A 20655-nucleotide genomic window follows, 5' to 3' on the forward strand; every position below is an offset into this window, starting at 1 on the left:
ACCTAAGTCTCCCATGGGAGGAGGCACAAGGACCTCCGCTCTGTTATTCTTTTCCGTCGCCTGTAAAGGGAGCGCCTGTCTCTTTCTATTTTACATCTACTCCTCCTTTTTCTTAGAGGAATAAGCCTTGTGCATACATCGAGTGCCACCAAGTTAATCTGTTCTAGGCATAAGTTGGGGTCTGTGTTGCTTAGTATATCTTCCCAGCTTATATCGGTTAGGACTTGGTTTACTTGGTCCCACTTTATGTTTTTGTTATTGAAGTTGAATTTGGTGAATGCTCCCTCGTGACTAGTCTCATTATGTCTGTCTGGGGTTCCACGCATACATCTCTGAACCTCAATTATGTTGTGATGAGGAGGCACAAGTACCTCCTCATCTTTGGGACCAACTGTCCCCAGGCCTAGCCACAAGCTAGGCCTCTCTGGTCTGCCATCCCCGCCCCAAGGAGGCTAATGGGAATGACAGTCTTGTGAGCTGAAAGCTCTGGCTCAGGCACCTACCCTAGAAGGGCTGGGCTGGGCATGGTGTCGATCGTGGGTCGCATCCTGGGGACAAAACTGACCTAATTTGCCTGAAATGCTCTGCAAAACTACGGGATTTCTATATAGCAGTATGTTATTAATGTCAGCTAGGCCTGTATACCTTATACATGTACTTGTAGAAATAAAGATTATTATTATTATTATTATTATTATTATTATTATTATTATTATTATTATTATTATTATTATTATTATTATTATTATTATTATTATTATTATTATTATTATTATTCCCAGCCACCCTACAATAGGGTTTGATACGGCGTCAGCTCTCAGTGGCTCTATATAAAAACAGATATACAACTTAAACTATGATCAATTTCTCTAATATTAAGTAATCTGTAAGTAAGTGAGTTTATTCAGGTATACACAAATACGGTTACATAGATTATCATACATAGCAGCATATGTGTAGATAACCTGGGATAACCCAAAAAAGTCAGTCAGAATTACTTATTTCCATTGGGGTCCTTTTACCTCATTATTATAATATAAAGGTTATAATATCTTATTATTATTCTATAATGGAGATAACATCTTATTATCATAATATTAAAATTATCTACTACACGAGGGTCATTAAGACTATCTACAATACGAGGGCCATTATTAGGAATAAGGTAAAATTACACATTACTTTAGTCTGCCCATAATGCCGTGGCATGATAATGGCTCTCTTTGCACTGCAACTCATTATTGTAATTACATAATCTCAATGTAAACAGCTAAATAAATACTGAATAACTGTGTCTCATAAATGTATAACCTGTGACCCTATCAGACTATGTTTTTTTTAATTACATTACCTAATAGAATACTCCATTCTCTTGAATGCACAGTAACTCCTCTAATGACCATATGACCTGTTCTGCACTACAAATCATTGATGCATCGACACCATGCCCAACCCTTCTAGGGTAGGTGCCAGAGCTTGCAGCTCACAAGACTGCCATTACCATTAGGCCCCTTGGGGCGGGATGGCAGACCAGAGAGGCCTAGCTTGTGGCTAGGCCTGGGGACAGTTGGTCCCAAAGATGAGGAGGTACTTGTGCCTCCTCCCATGGGAGGCTTAGGTCTCAGATACTCCCTAAAGAGGGATCCAAGGCCGGGCAACCACTTGGAAAAGGTCCGGGCCGGGAGAATACTGGCGAATCTTTAATAATAATAATAATAAATCACTGATGATCGACACCATGCCCAGCGCTTCTAGGGTAGGTGCCTGAGCCAGAGCTTGCAGCTCATAAGACTGTCATGCCCATTAGCCCCCTTGGGGCGTGGATGGCAGATCAGAGAGGCCTAGCTTCTCCCTACGAGCCCAGTGAGGTCGGGGAATGTGGCTAGGCCTGGGGACAGTTGGTCCCAAAGATGAGGGGGTATTTGTACCTCCTCCCATGAGAAACTTAAATCTCAGACACTCCCTAAAGAGGGAGTCAAGGCCGGGCCACCACTTGGAAAAGGTCCGGGCCAGGAGAATACCGGCGAATCTTTAATAATAATAATAAATCATTGATTTTATTCGATTTGATCGTATTATATTATACATTGTTATGATACAAATTTATACAACTATAATGTTTCTTATTCGAAATGTTCATTTGTACTTCATGTTGTAATTTGTTTAATGTAATTTTTACCACTGACTATATCATTCCTTAGTTAATCTTAAGTTAATTTTAAGCCTGCCCATAATGCTCTGCATAGAAGGAGCTTTTGGCACGTACACCAAATCACTATATTTCTTTGTACAACTATGTATCATGTCCAAATAAAAAAATAAATAAATAAATAAAATAAATAACACAAAACGAACCCAAGTTAAGAGACTCCCGACCAAGCTGATGTCTTGATCTGGGGTCCATCTGATCTAACTGATCGACACCATGCCTAACCCTTCTAGGGTAGGGTAGGTGCCTGAGCCCGAGCCTTTAGCTCATAAGGCTGTCATTCCCATTAGTCCCCTTGGGGCGGGGATGGCAGACCAGAGAGGCCTAGCTTGTGGCTAGGCCTGGGGACAGTTGGTCCTAAAGATGAGGAGGTACTTGTGCCTCCTCCCATGGGAGACTTAGGTCTCAGACACTCCCTAAAGAGGGAGCCAAGGCCGGGCCACCACTTGGACAAGGCCCGGGCCGGGAGAATACCGGCGAATCTTTAACTAACTAACTAACTGATCTAACTTGCAAACTTTACGTATTCATTTCTCTTTCCACAGGAAATTATTTTACTTACTAATTCTCGCTCCTTATTATTAAAATAAAAACCACACAATAACCAAATTCTGTAAACTCAGCATTGTAATCCTTATAGAGAATAAACTTTGAATTGAATTGAATTGAACAATCGTGTCACTATGATTTCGCGAGGCATCGGTTATAGGGAAGATTTTGACCCTCCAGGCCGTCAGGAGATCCTGACGTGTACCTGGCATAGGTACAGGTACCTGGCACAGGTACAGGTACCTGGCACAGGTACAGGTACCTGTGCCAGCCTCAGGGAGCATTAAGAACATAAAATACGTAGTCAATTATCAATTTCCTTCCACTTTGGTCAATGTTTCTCCCCCAGACACTGAAGGTCGGCCTCGGTACTACCTTCACTCGCAGTGGCTCTATAAATACTAACATTAATAATTTCTGTGAAATTTTCTCTTGAAATTCTTCACAATGGTGAGTTTTAGGCACAAGAGATATTCTTTGCTATTGATTACTTGTTGTTCTATAGTTTAAGTGCCATACTGCAGCAAAATTGGCACAATACTTGGCAAATATGGAGGAGTAATGGACAAAACAGATCCTTGGTTTCATTTTATAATGAGAGATTTGATCCAAGGAACAGGAGCTACCCTTTGCTTCTTTAGATTAGACCAGATTGCCCTCCATTCTCCAAATTCTCTGATTTCCCATACGGCTAGCGCTTCCCCATGAATAAGTCACTGACTGGGTTATCCCAGGTTGTCTACACATATGCTGCTATATATGATAATATATGTAACTGTATTTGTGTATACCTGAATAAACTTACTTTAAACATCGAATATTTTTTTCTGTAACTACGATCTATATAGGTTTAAAACTTTTTTTTCTCTGTAATCTTTGGTAATGTATTATGTAAATTCTCCAACATTAATTTAGTTATGCAATGGAGATGTATTTTGGACAAATAAAAAAATTGGTGTTTGATAACCCAAATAACCAAACCTAGACTAGACAGGCTTAGCTGGGTTACCTTTGGTTAGGTCTAGGTACTTAAAAATCTTTCTCTAACCATTTGTACAAAATATCATATGCTAGCTTCATTTCATTTCATTATTTGTGTATCGTTCCAGTCACGGTATTGTGCCTTTTTTTGTTATTCATTTCATAATTCACCGAATATTATACAATTTACATAATTTAAAACTGTAGTCATTAAACTAAGTAGTAACTTAATAATCTTGGCTTTCCGCAGGGCGAGCGTAAGGGTGTCAACAAGTACTACCCGCCCGACTATGATCCAAGTCGTGGTGGTCTCAATAAGTCGCAGGGCACACATGCCCTCCGAGAGCGTGCCAGGAAGCTGCACCTGGGCATCCTCATTATACGGTTTGAGATGCCATATAACATATGGTGCGAAGGATGCAACAACCATATTGGAACAGGTGTAAGGTGTGTGGTTTGTTGTTTGGCAGGACTGAAGTAAACAGTCCTTAAAGTCTAGTGGAATGCCAAGGTATTGGTATTGGTATGGGTGGGTATCAACTAAGTTTAACCCTTACACTGTCTCTTACCTAGCTCTTTGTTATTGACATGAGTGTCACTTAAATGGATTTACACTTTAAGCACCATCCTCAAATATGATGTATCTCATATCTGCTCGACAATAGAAGCTTCAAGACTGTATGAGGCACAAGTGCACTCAAACCTTGAGTATGCTCCACTCTCTTGGATTTCCTGCCCCCTGTCTCATCTACAGCTTCTTGACAGAATAGAAAACAGAGCAAGATGAATCATCTCTTGCCTGGACAGAGAGAGAGAATGAGAATGAGAGACTGTTTACTTCAATGACCTTCAGCTCTTCTCATAATTCCATGCACATGCAGATGACTGTACAGGCAGGCTTTCCTTTATGGCATGTTGCTAATACAGTGGTTTTCAGTTATACCCATTCCTCACTTATTCAGATTTCCTACAATAAATACAACCTCTCCTCACTTAACAATGTACTCATTTACCGACGGCTCTCTGACCAGTATGCATACCTAAATAATGTATATTAGAGCTCATTTTCTCTATTCTGTTTATTACAATATACAGTACACTACTGTATAAACATTTAAAAATATACCAGAAATGGTATATATGGCATAAAGGTGACATTAAAACAATATCAAAGATAGTTGACACAAACCCACTACCATTATAGTATACTCCTCACTTAGCGACGAATTCGTTTACCAACGAGGTCTTAGGAATGGGACTTTGTCGTTAAGTGAGGAGAGGCTGTATATTCACCACTCACTATAAGAAAAGGACGAAAATATTTTAAAGTTAAGTAATGGCTAGCTCTACTGCTCACTTAATATATGACAGAGTAAACATGTTATCAGGCTTTTATATGTATTTGAAAGTGAAAAAGGCAGTGTTTCACTTCAGAGCAATTTTTGCTTTACAGCAGTAGCCTGGAACCCAACCTGCTGTATAAGCAGGGCCCTCCTGTACTCTGACATTTACAAATCCAAGAGAGGAAATACTGGATGCTCTAAAGTTATGTCAGTCACCAGCTTACAGCTATATAAGCCTGAAAAAAACAATGGCAATTCACATTTGCTCCTGATATAACACAAATGATGATGGTCTCTAGGCACCATGATGGTAATATACTGTAATGCTGGAGCAGTGGTAAAAATGATTGGTAGTGTTGGTGCCTGGGGATGAAACTGATATCCTTGGGGTGAAATTTGACTCCAAACTGACTATTAAGAACCACATTGTAAATCTTCCAAACAAAGTGGCCACAAAGCTTACAGCACTTAGATGTATCTCACATCTGTCAACGGCAGGGGTTGCAAGATTCTGTACGAGGCTCAAGTATGCTCACATCTTGAGTATGCTCCACTTTTTTGGATTGCCTGGCCCCCATCTCATTTACAACTTCTTGACAAAATAGAGAACAGTGCAAGACAACTCGTCTCCTGCTTGGAACTGGCCTGGTCGGATCTGTCATTTCAGCAGAGCCTTCAACACTAATACCAGAGGGATGTGGTGGCTTTTCTGTTATGTATAAGGCCAATATTGTCTAGGTAATACACTTGGCTCCACTCCATGGACAGTGAGAAGTGAACCTCTACATGACAAGATGGGTAGCAGATAGCAGCAACACTATAGTTGTACCCTTCTTAAGAACATCACTTCATCTGAGATCATTTATTCCTAGGAAAACTTGAGTCTGGAACATATCCATACAACATAATGACCAACAAAATAAAGTCAATTGACCAGATGAAATCGCTGACAAACATATGGCTCCAACTTCATCCTGTTCCCTATTTGTAAGGCTCTTGACAATAAAAATGCTTTGAAATGAGCTAGTGTGGGTAACAGCTCTTAGCTCGTAAATAAAGGTAGGAACCCTTAACCTAACCTTGTAAAACCCTTGTGTAAAAAAAAGAGAAGGAAAGAAAGAGAAAAAAAAGAGAAAGAGAAAAAAATGAAAGAGCTCATAACCTAATCCTGTAAAACCATGTATAAAAAACAAGAGAAAAAATATAGAAAAAAAAGAGAATAAGAGGGAAAAGAAAAAAGATAAAAAACAGAAAAAGGAAAAGGAGAGGGAAAAAGAAAGAGAAAAAGAAAAACAGTAATAATAATACAATGGACCCCCGGTTAACGATATTTTTTCATTCCAGAAGTATGTTCAGGTGCCAGTACTGACCGAATTTGTTCCCATAAGGAATATTGTGAAGTAGGTTAGTCCATTTCAGACCCCCAAACATACACGTACAAACGCACTTACATAAATACACTTACATAATTGGTCGCACTGGGAGGTGATCGTTAAGCGGGGGTCCACTGTACAGAGTGGTCATCACTAATCTGGCAATCAGTTATCCCGTTGCATCAGTAATCGGGCACTAATTTCGGCTAGCATAATTTGAAATTTCATCATTATACTGACTCAGAAATTGTGTAGATGGTTGTAAATCTGCAGCAGCAAGGCAGTGGAGGAGAAAGCAGTGATGAAAATGAGGAAGATGTATTAGAAAGTCTCTATTGATAGGTTAATTAAGTGTATTCTAACCTAACCACTCTGTAATCCGGCCAACTCACTAATCCGGCACACTACAGGTCCCGGTGATGCCGGATTAGTGATGGCCAACCTGTAATAGAAAAATAGAAGAAAAAAGAGAAAAAAGGGAGAGAAAAAAGAAAAAAAGCAGAGAAAAAAGAAAAAAAGGAGAGAGAGAAAAGAGAAAAAAGAAAATGAGAAAAAAGAGGAAAAAAAAAGAGGGGGAAAATGAGAGATAAAGATATAAAAAAGAGAAAAATAAAAATGAAAAAAGAAAGAGGGAGAAAAGGAGAGAGAAAGATAGATAGATCAAAGTACAGTATTAGCTTTTTCCATTGTGTGCCCAGTCATACCATCAATGCAGTGGACATAGTCCATTTTGTGGGTGCTTGTCTGTGTCTAGTAGTCAGTTTATTAAGTGGACTCCATCCAAATTAGTATCTTTTATCCCAAATGTCCTATATGACTCCAGTTGAGTTTGTGTTCTAGCATACTTTTTTTTCTTCTACTAGAATTTTTTTTTTTTTAATGTACTTCTACTAATAAGGGGAGGAAGTGACAATTTACATTATTAATTGAGGTAATTGTCCAATTTTCTCTGTTTTTTTCTTCTACATATGCTTAATTGAAACTTTCAATACAGCCTCTCCACACTTAACAACAGAGTTCTGTTCCTTAGACCATGTCAGTAAACGAATTCATCGCTACGTGAGGACCATATTATAATGGTAGTGGGTTTGTCATCTATCTCTGATATTGTTTTAATGTCACCTTTGCACCATTTATAACATTTCTGGTATATTTTTAAATGTTTATACAGCAGTGTACTGTATATTGTAATAAACAGAATAGAAGAAATCAGCTCTAATATACATTATGTATTTAGGTATGCATACGGGTCAGAGAGCCCGTCGTAAGTCCGAGCCGTCAGTAAACGAGTACATTGCTAAGTGAGGAGAGGCTGTATAATGAATTTTTGTTACAAGGGAGACACCTTCCCCATATTAGTCTGTTTTACAGAGGTATCGCTGTGCTAGTGTAAGTACTTGTAAAGTTCTTAATACTACTATTAATACTCACAAACTGTGTACTTAATACTAGTACAGGTATTTGAATAAAGATTCTAATATGTGAATTGAGTTTTGTGTGACAGTTCAGCATGAATAATTACTGTACATAATAAAGTGGTTTAGATTACAAGGGGGAGTAGCACTTGTGTAAGTTAACTGGATGAGATACAATTGACATAATAAATGTTTACGATGGTTACACTTTAAATGTTACATCAATTGAGGATACATTTTTTTGACAATGTTTTTGAAGCTATTGTAAGTCCTTGAATTAAGAGACCTTGATTTAGTTCACTTCGGAAATACAGGACAAAAGCCATGGGCTAATTGATTTAGAAATAAGGGACAAAATTTATTGGTTTGCAGAGTTGTCAGTTGTTGTTATAATAATGGTAAACAATCTCATTTCTATCTTCTACAATCACTATTACTCTACAAAACCAAGTGCATACCATAATCCACAGTATATTCTTAATTGTATGACTCTTAGAGAGTTTTTCACTTGTTTTTAATGTTTTTTTTTTTATTAACACACTGGCCGATTCCCACCAAGGCAGGGTTTTTAATGTATCTACTATAATAATAATAATAATAATAAAGGCAGTGTATTTTCATAAATCTTCTGAAAATTTCAGGTATAATGCAGAGAAGAAGAAAGTTGGAATGTATTACTCAACTCCCATCTATCAATTCCGCATGAAGTGCCATTTGTGTCCCAACCACTTTGAAATTAAAACAGATCCAGCGGTTAGTATAAATGTGTTTTATACATGGGGATCCTGGAACACAATGCCTATGTTTTGTAAAAAGATCTTATGTGTAACACATGTGGGTTGTGGATAAAGTGGTACAGTAGCAACTTTGGTTCACATCTGTGGATCCAGAAAATGTGAGGCATGTTTCATTACACCTGCTGCCCCTGGCAAGACAGTTGCTGAACGAGTGATGGTGAATGTATTTACTTTTTTGGCTCTTACTACCTTGGTAGCCAACATTCATGGTAAGACAGTTCATGAATGAATGATGGTGAATGTGTTTCCTGCTTAAAGTCACTTTGCCTTGATGAGGCAAATTAATTGTCTTAAAAAAATTATGTATAATACCATATATTGAAAGTTTATATTAATAATCACGGATATTTTGCAGAACCTAGATTATGAAATAGTAAGCGGTGCAAGGCGGCAAGAACGACGTTGGGATCCAACAGAGAATGAGCAAGTTGTTCCAGAGGATAAAGAGGTAAACTAATGTAATTGTTAATTTATTTAATAGGAAACTGGACCACTATCTTCTGCAAATGCCTGGTAAGCATGATGTGACCGAAAACGAGGGTTGATTAGTTTTACAATTTATAGATATTTGAGATTGTAATAAAGTTGGTAGAATTACCGACAATATGTAAAGTAAAAGGACACAAGTGCAACTAATGTGATATTTTATTGTGGCAACATTTCGCTCTCCAGGAGCTTGATAAAGCTCCTGGAGAGCGAAACGTTGCCACAATAAAATGTCACATTAGTTGCACTTGTGTCCTTTTACTTTACAGATATTTGAGATCACTGCTGCAGTTTGGAGACCCTTGCTCTGCAAAGATGAGATGTCTGTGCACTTATGGCAAAACAGCTACTGAATAATGATGGTGAATGTTTCCTTTTTTTGGGGGTCACCCTACCTCAGTGGATGACCCAAGAAGATACAGTAGAGTAACAATAGTAGGTTAACAGGAGAAGCCTATAATTATGTATAGCATTTTGGGCAGTCTCAGTTAAGCTAAGGGTTCTAACAGTATAACAAAAAATGTATTAAACAATGTATGTGCAGTAGGCATCATATATGTGCACATGCATGAACTCACACAGATAATTGTTTAAAGCAAAATACTGAAATATGCATGGGTTACCTAACCTAGTATTTTGTAGGATTTCCCTTCCTCTTAATTCACTCCTTACATATCCTAGGCACTAATAAGGCTAATATGTGGAGGATTGAAGAGTCAGAATCCTCCCACAGTTGCTTAATTGCACTCAATAGATTGGGGACAGTGGATTCGTCCATACCACAGGCTTATGCTTAATAAAGTTTTACATGTTCTCTATAAGATTTAAGTACAGTGAGTTACCAGGCCAGTCATTAAAGACTGAAATTTCACAATCATTTAGCCAATCATTTGTCTTTGGCTTCACTTTTCTTACAGCCCTATCTATATTAAACAACATGGTGGCATCATGCATCCCTGTCTAAGGCCTACTTTTACTGGGAAAGAATCTCCCTCTCTCTCCTACATACTCTAACCTGGGCCTCACTATCCTTGTAAAAACTCTCAGCTGCTTTCAGTAACCTACCACCTATTCCATACATTTGCATCATCTGCCACACTGCTCTCCTATCCACCCTGTCATTTGCTTTTCCAAATCCATAAATGCAATACAGTCGGGCCCCACTTATTCGGCAGGTTAGGTTCCAGGCTACTGCCAGAAAGCAGACTTTGCTGGAGAGCAGAACTCCATTTTTCTATTTATAAATGCATATAAATGCCAGATAACAAGTTTACACTCACATATATTAAGTTAGCAATAAAACTAGGCATTAAAAAGTAAAATACACACACAGTACACTCATTATTTACCTCAAAATATTTGTAGTCTTAATGTAGGGCAAAAGGTGAGTAGTATTTACTCTAAAAAGTCAGGTGTGGTAGCCCTCCTGGCCACCCCACCGACACATACTATACCACGATGCTTAAAGCTCCCTAGAGCAATAAAATGCATATACAGTAGACGCATTACTTACCTTAAAATATTTGTAGTCTTAATGGTCTAAATGTAGGGCAAGAGGTGAATAGTGTTTATTTGTAGAAAGTCTTGTGGGAGGTATGGCATCCTGCCTGGCCACTTATACCTAGTATGACATTAAGCTCCCTAGAGAGATAAACTGCATATAGTATAGTACACTCATTAATTACCTTAAAATATTTGTAGTCTTAATGTAGGGTGAGAGGTGAGTTTTATTTCTATGCAGTCAGGTTGGGAAGTATGGGTAGCCAGGAAGGGCAGCCCTCTCCACCCCACCCACACATAATGTAAGCAAACCAGATGAACGCGTCTGGTTTTTGTCACAAGTCCTACAAGTTACTTGGCCATCACAAGTCCTACAAGTTGCCTGGCTACCACAACTCCTATAAGTTGCCTGGCTACCACAAGTCCTACAAGTTGCCTGGCTATCACAAGGCCTACAAGTTGCTTGGCTATCACAAGTCCTACAAGTTGCCTGGCTACCACAAGTCCTACAAGTTGCCTGGCTACCACAAGTCCTACAAGTTGCCTGGCTACCACAAGTCCTACAAGTTTCCTGGCTACCACAAGTTGCTAGGCTACCACAAGCCCTACAAGTTGCCTGGCTACCACAAGTCCTACAAGTTTCCTGGCTACCACAAGTTGCTAGGCTACCACAAGCCCTACAAGTTGCCTGGCTACCACAAGTCCTACAAGTTGCCTGGCTACCACAAGTCCTACAAGTTGCCTGGCTACCACAAGTCCTACAAGTTGCCTGGCTACCACAAGTCAAGTCACCTGGCTACCACATCTCATATTTATGTTAATTTATTCTACTGTGGGGTGTATTTAGATGGATTAAGCAAAATGTCTATATTAATGTTTTATACGATATTTAATACTCCTTATAGTGATTATTATTGTGTTATTATTATTATTATCATTAATATGGCATCTTCAAAACAAATAAGACACTTAGTGATTTTAATGTGTACCTGCATGCCAGCACAGTAAGTTTACTTAGGTACAGGTACACATGTGTATAATTATCAGTTATAATAATAATGTAGGTATGTAGTCCGCCTGGGCTACATACCTACACTATATTTAATATGGCCCAGAGCCATATTATTACCATCGACATACCATGTTCACTGAGTTTAATCGTTTCTAACAACTACCTTTAGATGTCATCATAAACAAAGGGAGAAATAATGAATAATTTATGCCGAGAATTGTAAACAAAAGCGTTATGTATTAAGGGGGGTGACTTAATGGTTTCCCTCCGCCCGGCTACCACACCTCCATAGTATATAAACAAAATGTTTATATGTTATGTGTTTCTTATATAATTTCGAAGAAAATATAATAGATGGATTAATGAAAATATCTGTTTTAATATAAAATAAGACATTTAATGTGCCCAAGTGATTATTATTAGTATTACGTAATGTTTTCCCTCCACCTGGCAACACCTCCATAGCATATAAACAGCATGTTTATATGCTATGTATCACGTTTCTTATATAATTTTGAAGAAAATATCAAAGATGGATTAATGAAAATATCTATATTGATGTAAAATTAGACATTTAATGTGCCCAAGAGTGATTATTATTACATAATAGAGAGATGTGCTCATGGAGAATGTAAACAAACCGGGTGGCCTGTGCCGTATTTGAAAGACCACTTGCCATATAGAAAGTTTTCGTCATAATTTGAGATCACCATATTAACGGAATGGCGTAAGGCGAAACGCTGAAAAGTAGGGCCCAACTGTACAGACTTTTTTGCCCTTATCTAAATACCGTTCACTTATATGCTTCAATGTAAACACCTCGTACCCTTCCTAAAGCCTCCTTGTTCATCTGCAATCCTCCTCTGCCTTACCCTTAATGCTTTTAATTATTATAATTATTATTATTATTATTATTATTATTATTATTATTATTATTATTATTATTATTATTATTATAATCAAAACTAAGCACTCAACCCCCAGGGTCATACAGCACTGCAATTCTTTCAGTAATAACTCTACCATACACCTTCCCAGGTATACTCATTATGCTTATTTCCCTACAGTAGTTCCTTGCACTCTCTTATGTCTCATTTGCCTTTATACAAAGAAACTATGCATACTGTCAGTCCCTAGGTACCTTTCCCTCTTTCATATATTTATTAAATAAAAGCACCAACCACTCAATAACTATATCCCCATCTGCTGTTAACATTTATGTTTTGATCCCATCAGTCCCAGTTGCTTTACCCCCTTTCATTTTACGCACAGCCACACTCACATTTGTCTCTTCCTCACTCCTAAAGGATTTTATACCTCCTTGGCCAGTGTAGAAAATCAGAGTTTCACTCTCTTCATCAGTATTTTAGTTCCTCAAAATATTCCTTCCATCTTCCTGATGCCTCCAACTCCTTATCTAATAACGCTCTTCTGTTTTTAATTATCAAAGCCATTCGTTCCCTAGGCTTTCTCAACTTATTAATCTCACTCCAAAATTTTTTCTTATTCTCAGCAAAATTTATTGACAGCACCTAACCCACTCTCTCATTTTTTCTCTTTTTACATTCCCTTACCACTCTCTTAACCTCTCTTTCTCTCCTTATATCACTTTGCTTTGTAAAAACCTCTCATATGCTAATTTTTCTCTCTTTCCACCAGTCACTTCTCTTCCCTCCCACACCCACCCTCCTATATCTACAAACTTTGGCTGAACCCACTAAGACTTCATTCTTAAATCTACCTCATAATTCTTCAGCCTCATTACCTATATTCTCACTAGATCATCTTTCTCTACCAGTAGTTGCTTTTATCTTACCCTAACTGCCTGCTCCTTTAGTTTATAAGCTGTCACCTCTCTCTCTCTCTCTCACTCATTCATGCCATTCTCCTTGTATTCCATATGCCTTTTGCTCTCACTGTAGCTGCAACTAAAAAATTCTCTGATATATCTGCTGCCCCCTCTATAAACATGCACATCCTGAAGTCTACCCATCAACCTTTTATCCCCGAATATACAGTGGTACCTTGAGTTTTGAACAGCTCCCAACTCGAACAGTTGTGTAAGTGCATTTTTGTAAGTGCTTTTGTAATTGTATTTTTGGGATCTGAAACAGACTATTGTAATTTACATTATTCCTTATGGGAACAAATTCGTTCAGTATCGGCACTCGAACAGCCTTCTGGAATGAATTATGTAAGTTCGTAACTTGAGGTACCAGTGTATAATCCAATAAATTACTGTCATCATGCCCTGTGTCATAGTATCTACTATACTTATTTATCCCATTTTTCTTAAAATATGTGTTACCTATTGTCAAACCATTTTCTATACAAAGTTCATTCAAAGGTCCCTATTGTTTGCCCCTAACTTGCCTACTGTTCCCTCTATAATCATTTCTCCCACTTTAACATTTAGGTCCCCCACCACAGTTACTCTCACACTTGGTTCAAAACTCCCTAAACACTCACTTAACACCTCCCAAAACCTCTCTCTCCTCTACACTCCTCTTCTCCAGGTGCATCAACACATAGTATAACCCACTTTTTGCCTCTGACACTTATTTTAATTCATATAATCCTTGAATTTATACATATCCCATCTTTTTCCCGAGTCTTCAGTATGATATTTGCTGGTAGTAGGCTTATATCATGCACAACCAGACTTACTGCTAGCAGTGCAGTCATGACCAAGTATCATTTACTGTGTAAGGAATCTCCCGTATGAAGATAGACTTCAAGCCTTAAATCTCCACTCTCTGGAGAGATGTAGAATGAGGGGAGATATAATTGAAGTGTATAAGTGGATGATGGGCATAAACAAAGGAGATATTAATAAAGCACTGAAGGGGTCAAACCAGGTAAGAACCAGAAATAATGGATTTAAGTTGGATAAATTTATATTTAGATAGGACATAGGTAAGTACTGGTTTTCTAACAGAGTTGTGGATGCATGGAACAATCTTCCCAATAGGGTGATTGAGGCTAGGACCTTGGGTAGCTTTAAAAAGAGATTGGACAAATATATGAGTGGGAGGGGCTGGGTTTGATTGGTGTCATTGGGTACAGGAGTAAATTCTTGGGTAGGTTTGGGTAGAGGTCATTTTGATAAGGACCTGCCTTGTATGGGCCAGTAGGCCTTCTGCAGTGTTCCTCCATTCTTATGTTCTTAGTATCATGTATTTTCCATAGATTTTATGAGTGTGGAGTTCCCATATTGACAAAATCAGTACTGGTTATCTGTGGTCAGTTCAGTTTTCACTGCCCCCATGGTACAATCCAGACCAGGCCCCTTGGTCACTGGGCTGATTGACCAGGTTGTTGCTGCCTGCCATGCCTGGATCCTATTTCAATTTGTCATTTTCTTATGTTGTTATACAATTTATTTTCAAGCTTTAACCCTTTCAGGTCCGTCCCGTAGATCTACGGCTTCACGTTGAGTGTCCAAACCGTAGATCTACGCCAAAATTCTAGCGCCGTCAAATTTAGCGCGAAAACGCTCATAGGCCTACATGTGAGAGAATGGGTCTGCGTGGTGGGTGTGCGACATAAACAAAAAATCTAGGCACCCGCATAGCATTGTGGGAACGCCGGCTCAGTTACCCTTGTTCACCATGCCTCGTCGCAAGGCAGCTCTCACTCCAAGGAAAATTGGGACTCTCCTGTTCCTATCTGATAGTTCTGACAGTGATGGAAGTTGAAATGAAGACGAATTCTTTGGCTTTGATCAGTTAGTGACCGAAAGGAATGACCAGGATATCGATAATAGTGCAGAAAACCCTGATGATCCTCAACCTTCTACCTCTGGTGTGGGCACTCGTCAGTCACGGTCGGTTGTACCTCAACGCAAGAGAAAACTATTATTTTCATGTGGCCAGGCCTCTGACTTCAGTAATGATGATGATAGTGATGTGGATTGTGATTTTATTGCTCTTGACGATCATTCGAGTAGTGATAGTGAGGAATCATATTCACCAGTGAAGCGTCGGTATGTACGCCGCCGCATGCGCTCGGGTAGTGTACCCTATGCCATGCGCAGGGGACGGAGTACATCCCGGAGTACATCCCATGGCCCTACACCAGGTATAGATAGTGATAGTGAGGATGATGTGGCTACACTTGGCATGGATAGACCACAGGCATCAGTAGGTGGTGGTAGTGGTGATGGTAGTGCCACGGCCATGCGTGACTCACCAGCCCAGGCTGGGACCCATGCTGCTGACTCCGCAGTTCAAGGACAAAGTGGAGCGTCAGCCACCAGCCCACCACAACCACAACTACCCGCACAACCAGCCTATGATGTTCAGTATCCACCAGCAAACCGTATCTGGGATTGGCAGCAAAATCCCAATTTTGTTCCCAAGCTCCACCACTTTGATGACTCTCAAAGTGTAATTCTACCAACTTGTCCCCTTGGAAACACTGCAAATGAACTGGAATTCTTTGAACTATTCTTTGACCAGCCATTGATGGAAACTATTGTCAGAGAAAGTAATAAGTATTTTGAGTACACCATGGCAAATACGATCATATCACCACAGTCAAGACTACACCGGTGGAAAGAGACGACTGTTGCAGAAATGTATTTGCTTTTTGCAACAATAATGCTTATGCCTCATGTCTATAAGCATAATATAAAAGCATACTGGTCCACAGATCGGCTAATTTCTACCCCAGTCTTCAGTGGAATCATCCCAGTGAACAGGTTTATCTTACTGTTACGTATGTTGCACTTCTCTGACAAAACCAGACCTGACAGAAGTGACAGGTTATACAAGATTAGAAATGTTTTTATGTATCTCAAACAAAAGTTCAGCATGTACTTTTATCCATTCAAGAATCTTGTAATTGATGAGTCTTTGATTTTGTTCAAAGGTAGGCTGTCATTCAAGCAGTATATACCGAGCAAGAGGAAACGCTTTGGTAGAAAACTGTTTGTACTCTGTGACTGTGACAGTGGCCTGGTATTGGATATTGTTGTATACATGGGAAGTAAAATATTGAAAGATACCAAGATGTTATTGGGTATCTCAGGTGACGTAGTGAGAAGCATGATGGCACCTTATCTTGGTAAGGGGCATACATTATATACCGATAACTGGTACACAAGCCCATTACTCAGTGATTTCTTGCGAGTGAACAAGACAGATGTGTGTGGCACAGTGCGTTCTAATCGTAAACATATGCCCAGGCTCAACACAGGTGCTCGTCGTGATGACGTGCAGGTGTTTACTGCCAATGACATCATGGCATTACGGTGGCATGACAAACGAGATGTCACATTGTTGACAACCATTCACCGTAATGAAATGCAAGACAGTGGCAAAGTTGATCGAGTGACTAAAGAATGTATTTGAAAACCAGTGACAGTGATTGATTATACACAAAACATGCGCTTGGTTGACAAATGTGACATGCAGATTGGCTTTGTTGATTGTGTTCGCAAAAGTTACAAGTGGTACATGAAACTTTTCTTCCATCTCATGGACATTTCAATGCTCAATGCATATAATATGTACCAAATGAAGACTGGCAACAGACCACCGTATGATGAATTTTGTTTGTTGTCAGACAACTCATAATGAAGTACCAGGTAACAACACCTGCTATACAACAAGGTCCTCGAACTCCTCAGGATATACCCAAGCATTTGAGGAGGGAAGGTGATCATTTCATAATACAGCTTCCTTCAACTCAGAAGAAATTTGCTCAGAAGAGATGCATCGTCTGTGCACAAACAAAACGACGGCAACAAAGACACAAAGACACTCGGTTTATGTGTGAGGAATGTAAGGTACCTCTGTGCATGGTGCCTTGTTTCAAGGAGTTCCACAAGCTCCAGCAGTTCTAAAACCATGTCCAGTGATTGTAAATATGTAAATATATGATAGAACATTAGTATTATACAAGATTTGTGCATGTTTATTGTAATAAACAGTGGTGGTAAACAATAATATAACAACTTTAGTGTGGTTATTGTGTTCAATACAGTGAGTTTATATATATACATTATTGGTCTCTCAGGCCCCAAATGTTAGTAGGAAAAAAAACAAAATTAGAAAAGAAAAGAAAAAACTACAAAAAACGGTAAATAAAGTAATGTGCGTATTTGGGAATCGTCGCTGTTGCCACCACCACGTCATTTGGGGTCAATTTCTCGGCACTGTATCTCGGTAAGTACTGATCAGAATTTTTTTTTTGTCTTATTACCTTCACAAAAACATACTCTTTAATTCTGTAAGAAAAAATAATTTTTTTTTTTTTTTTTCAAAATTTCTTGGACACTGGAGCACCACTTCAGATTTTGGCCTTGGACCCTGAAGGGGTTAATTAATATGCAGGGCTATGTAGGCATCACCCTGCAAATAATATGATAGATATCTGCAAATGCAATGTTTGAAATATCTTTTCTTGTAAGTTCATGTAGGTTTAACCCTCTGATAACCAGAAAGATAATGGTAGACACAATGTTTAAACTAAATTAACCTATTAGTTAATGTAAATTTAACCCTCAGATAACCAGAAAGATGGCCGTAGATGCAATGTTTAAATTAGAACATGGCGTTGGTGATAAGGTCAAATCCCAAGAGGTTGACCCTGTGCTTCAGAAACTTGAAAGGTTTCAGGCTCATCGCTGGCATGATGACTATTCTTCTAACAAGACTCTCAGGTCAGCTATGAGGGTCAGTATATTCTTCCTTGAGTATATGAACTATACTGTATACACTATTCACAGTACACTGCATACCAGGGCTGGGACAATTTGAAAATTTTGCCATTACTGGTCAAAATGCTCAGTTGTAGGCCAATACTGATACTTTTTCAGTATTTTATATATTATAATGACTATGTTCAATATATAAGGGAATACTTATTGCTCAGTATGTATTAAGTAATGCAGGAAGGTTAACTATTAAATAGTGTAACTTAATTTCTTTGAGATGTCAATGTCATTACTAGTCACAGGCACCACCATAAGGCTTACAAATTAAATAAAGTAGATATGCCAAAGTATAATTATCTGTGGTATCGACTGATTTTGATGGTATCAGTATTGACCTAAAATTGCATATCAGTATCGGTGAGTACTGCCTAATTTTCACGGTATCGGTGGGCATTGGTTAATTTGGATAGTGATGATTTCTAGGATGATCACTAGTAGATAACAACACCAATGATTGTTAGGCTGGTCGTTAGCAAATAACAACACTGATGAATATCAGTACCATCAAAAGTTTCCATACTGTTCCATCCTTAGAAAAAAAAAAAAGCATAACATTTCTGAATCTTTCCTCATTTAGTTATCAGATGAAGGCACTATCATAAATTAATTAGGAAAATAAAAGTCGCAGTAATTTTCCACTCATGAAATTAAAAAATCCAACATGCTCATAATACTCTTTATTTAAAGCTTTAAAAACATTTTGAAAACTAAAAAAAAAAAAATACTACATTATTATGGTAACTGGACACTGAAAAGCTAAAATTATAGTTTACCTCTCTCCATTATTTAACTGAATTAATTGACACATTTTCATTACCATATGTATGACCCTTATGGGTTTAGCACTTTGTTAAGATTATAATGATGATAATAATTCATTATCATATGCAGTTTTAACTTTCTTAAAGTTTGTGGAAATGCACTGAAAAAATAGAAAAACCATACATTATTCTAATACCCAAAGTTAACAGTAAATGATACATACAGGAGGGTCCTGTTTGTATGGCTCTTTGGTTTCCAGCCCCTGCGATAAATGAAAACCACCAGTGGGTGGAAAAGATCATTTTATTCTTATCATGCATTTAAAACACCTGATACCATGTTTACAGTATTATATATTAAGTGCTCAATAACAGATGTAAAATATGGCTCAAGTTGCCCCTCTCTTATGCAACTGTTGTGAAAAACTTTGGAAAAGCTGTAAAGCCACTAAACATAATGAACAACGGCTCAGTTGAAAAACCCATGAAAATGTGCAACACTGAAAAGAGGGTACTGAATACAGGGGAAGGGGGGCTCTTGTATACATTATTAGCTACAGTTAAAAATTCTTAAATTGAAGTTGAGAATAACCAGCACTCCAATTTTGTAAGTTAATCTATTCCTGAGAAGAGTAAATGTTCCTCCAATGGTGAACCAACTTTCACTCGATTGACGAGGGGATGAACTTAATACAGTGGTCCCTCAAGTTATTAATCTGTTCCAGAAGTTGTAACGTACCTCAAAACTATTGGAACTCAAACAACAAAATACATACCTGGTTTTATGGTAATTCATTCCAAGACTCCAGAAATGCAACTTTTACTGTACCATGGACTTGTTGTGTGGTGGTGGGAGAAGGAAAGTTGTTGGTTGGAAGGAGAAGCTCAACCTAACTGCTGCCTTTTGAAAATATGGTTCAGATTTGTTTTTCTTTTGAGGCTCTGTAAAAAACACAGGAAGTCAGTTCAGTTTTTTCAGTGTTTGGGTGCTCTCTTATGATTCTTTTTACACCTTCCCAATTAGTAAACAGCTGAATTTTATCAGATACAGTGGTAACCCGAGTTTCGTACAGCTCCCAACTCGAGCAATTATGTAAGTGTATTATTGTAAGTGCTTTTGCAAGAGTATTTTTGGGGGTCTGAAACAGACTAATCTAATTTACATTATTTCTTTTTTTTATTAACACATCGGCAGATTCCCACCAAGGCAGGGTGATCCGAAAAAGAAAAACTTTCATAATCATTCACTCCATCACTGTCTTGCCAGAGGGGTGCTTTACACTACAGTTTATAAAACTGCAACATTAACATCCCTCCTTCAGGGTGCAGACACTGTACTTCCCATCTCCAGGACTCAAGTCCGGCCTGCCGGTGTCCCTGAATCCCTTCATAAATGTTACTTTGCTCACACTCCAACAGCACATCAAGTATTAAAAACCATTTGTCTCCATTCACTCCTATCAAATATGCTCATGCATGCTTGCTAGAAGTCCAAGCCCCTTGCACAC

General features: G+C 38.4%; 1 protein-coding gene across 1 annotated transcript; it reads left to right on the plus strand.

The window, feature by feature from the left end:
- Window positions 1-3075: 3075 nt before the first annotated feature.
- Window positions 3076-18345, plus strand: LOC128696981 (coiled-coil domain-containing protein 130 homolog; the record flags this gene model as incomplete). The annotated part of the gene is given in 5 exon segments (XM_070095093.1): window positions 3076-3208; window positions 3990-4186; window positions 8512-8623; window positions 9023-9115; window positions 18178-18345. Coding segments are annotated over 5 exon segments (573 nt in total), but the record flags the coding sequence as incomplete, so codon positions are not given.
- Between the last annotated feature and the right edge of the window lie 2310 nt (window positions 18346-20655).

This window comes from Cherax quadricarinatus, chromosome 49, assembly GCF_038502225.1.
Source record: "Cherax quadricarinatus isolate ZL_2023a chromosome 49, ASM3850222v1, whole genome shotgun sequence".
Classification (NCBI taxonomy): domain Eukaryota; kingdom Metazoa; phylum Arthropoda; class Malacostraca; order Decapoda; family Parastacidae; genus Cherax; species Cherax quadricarinatus.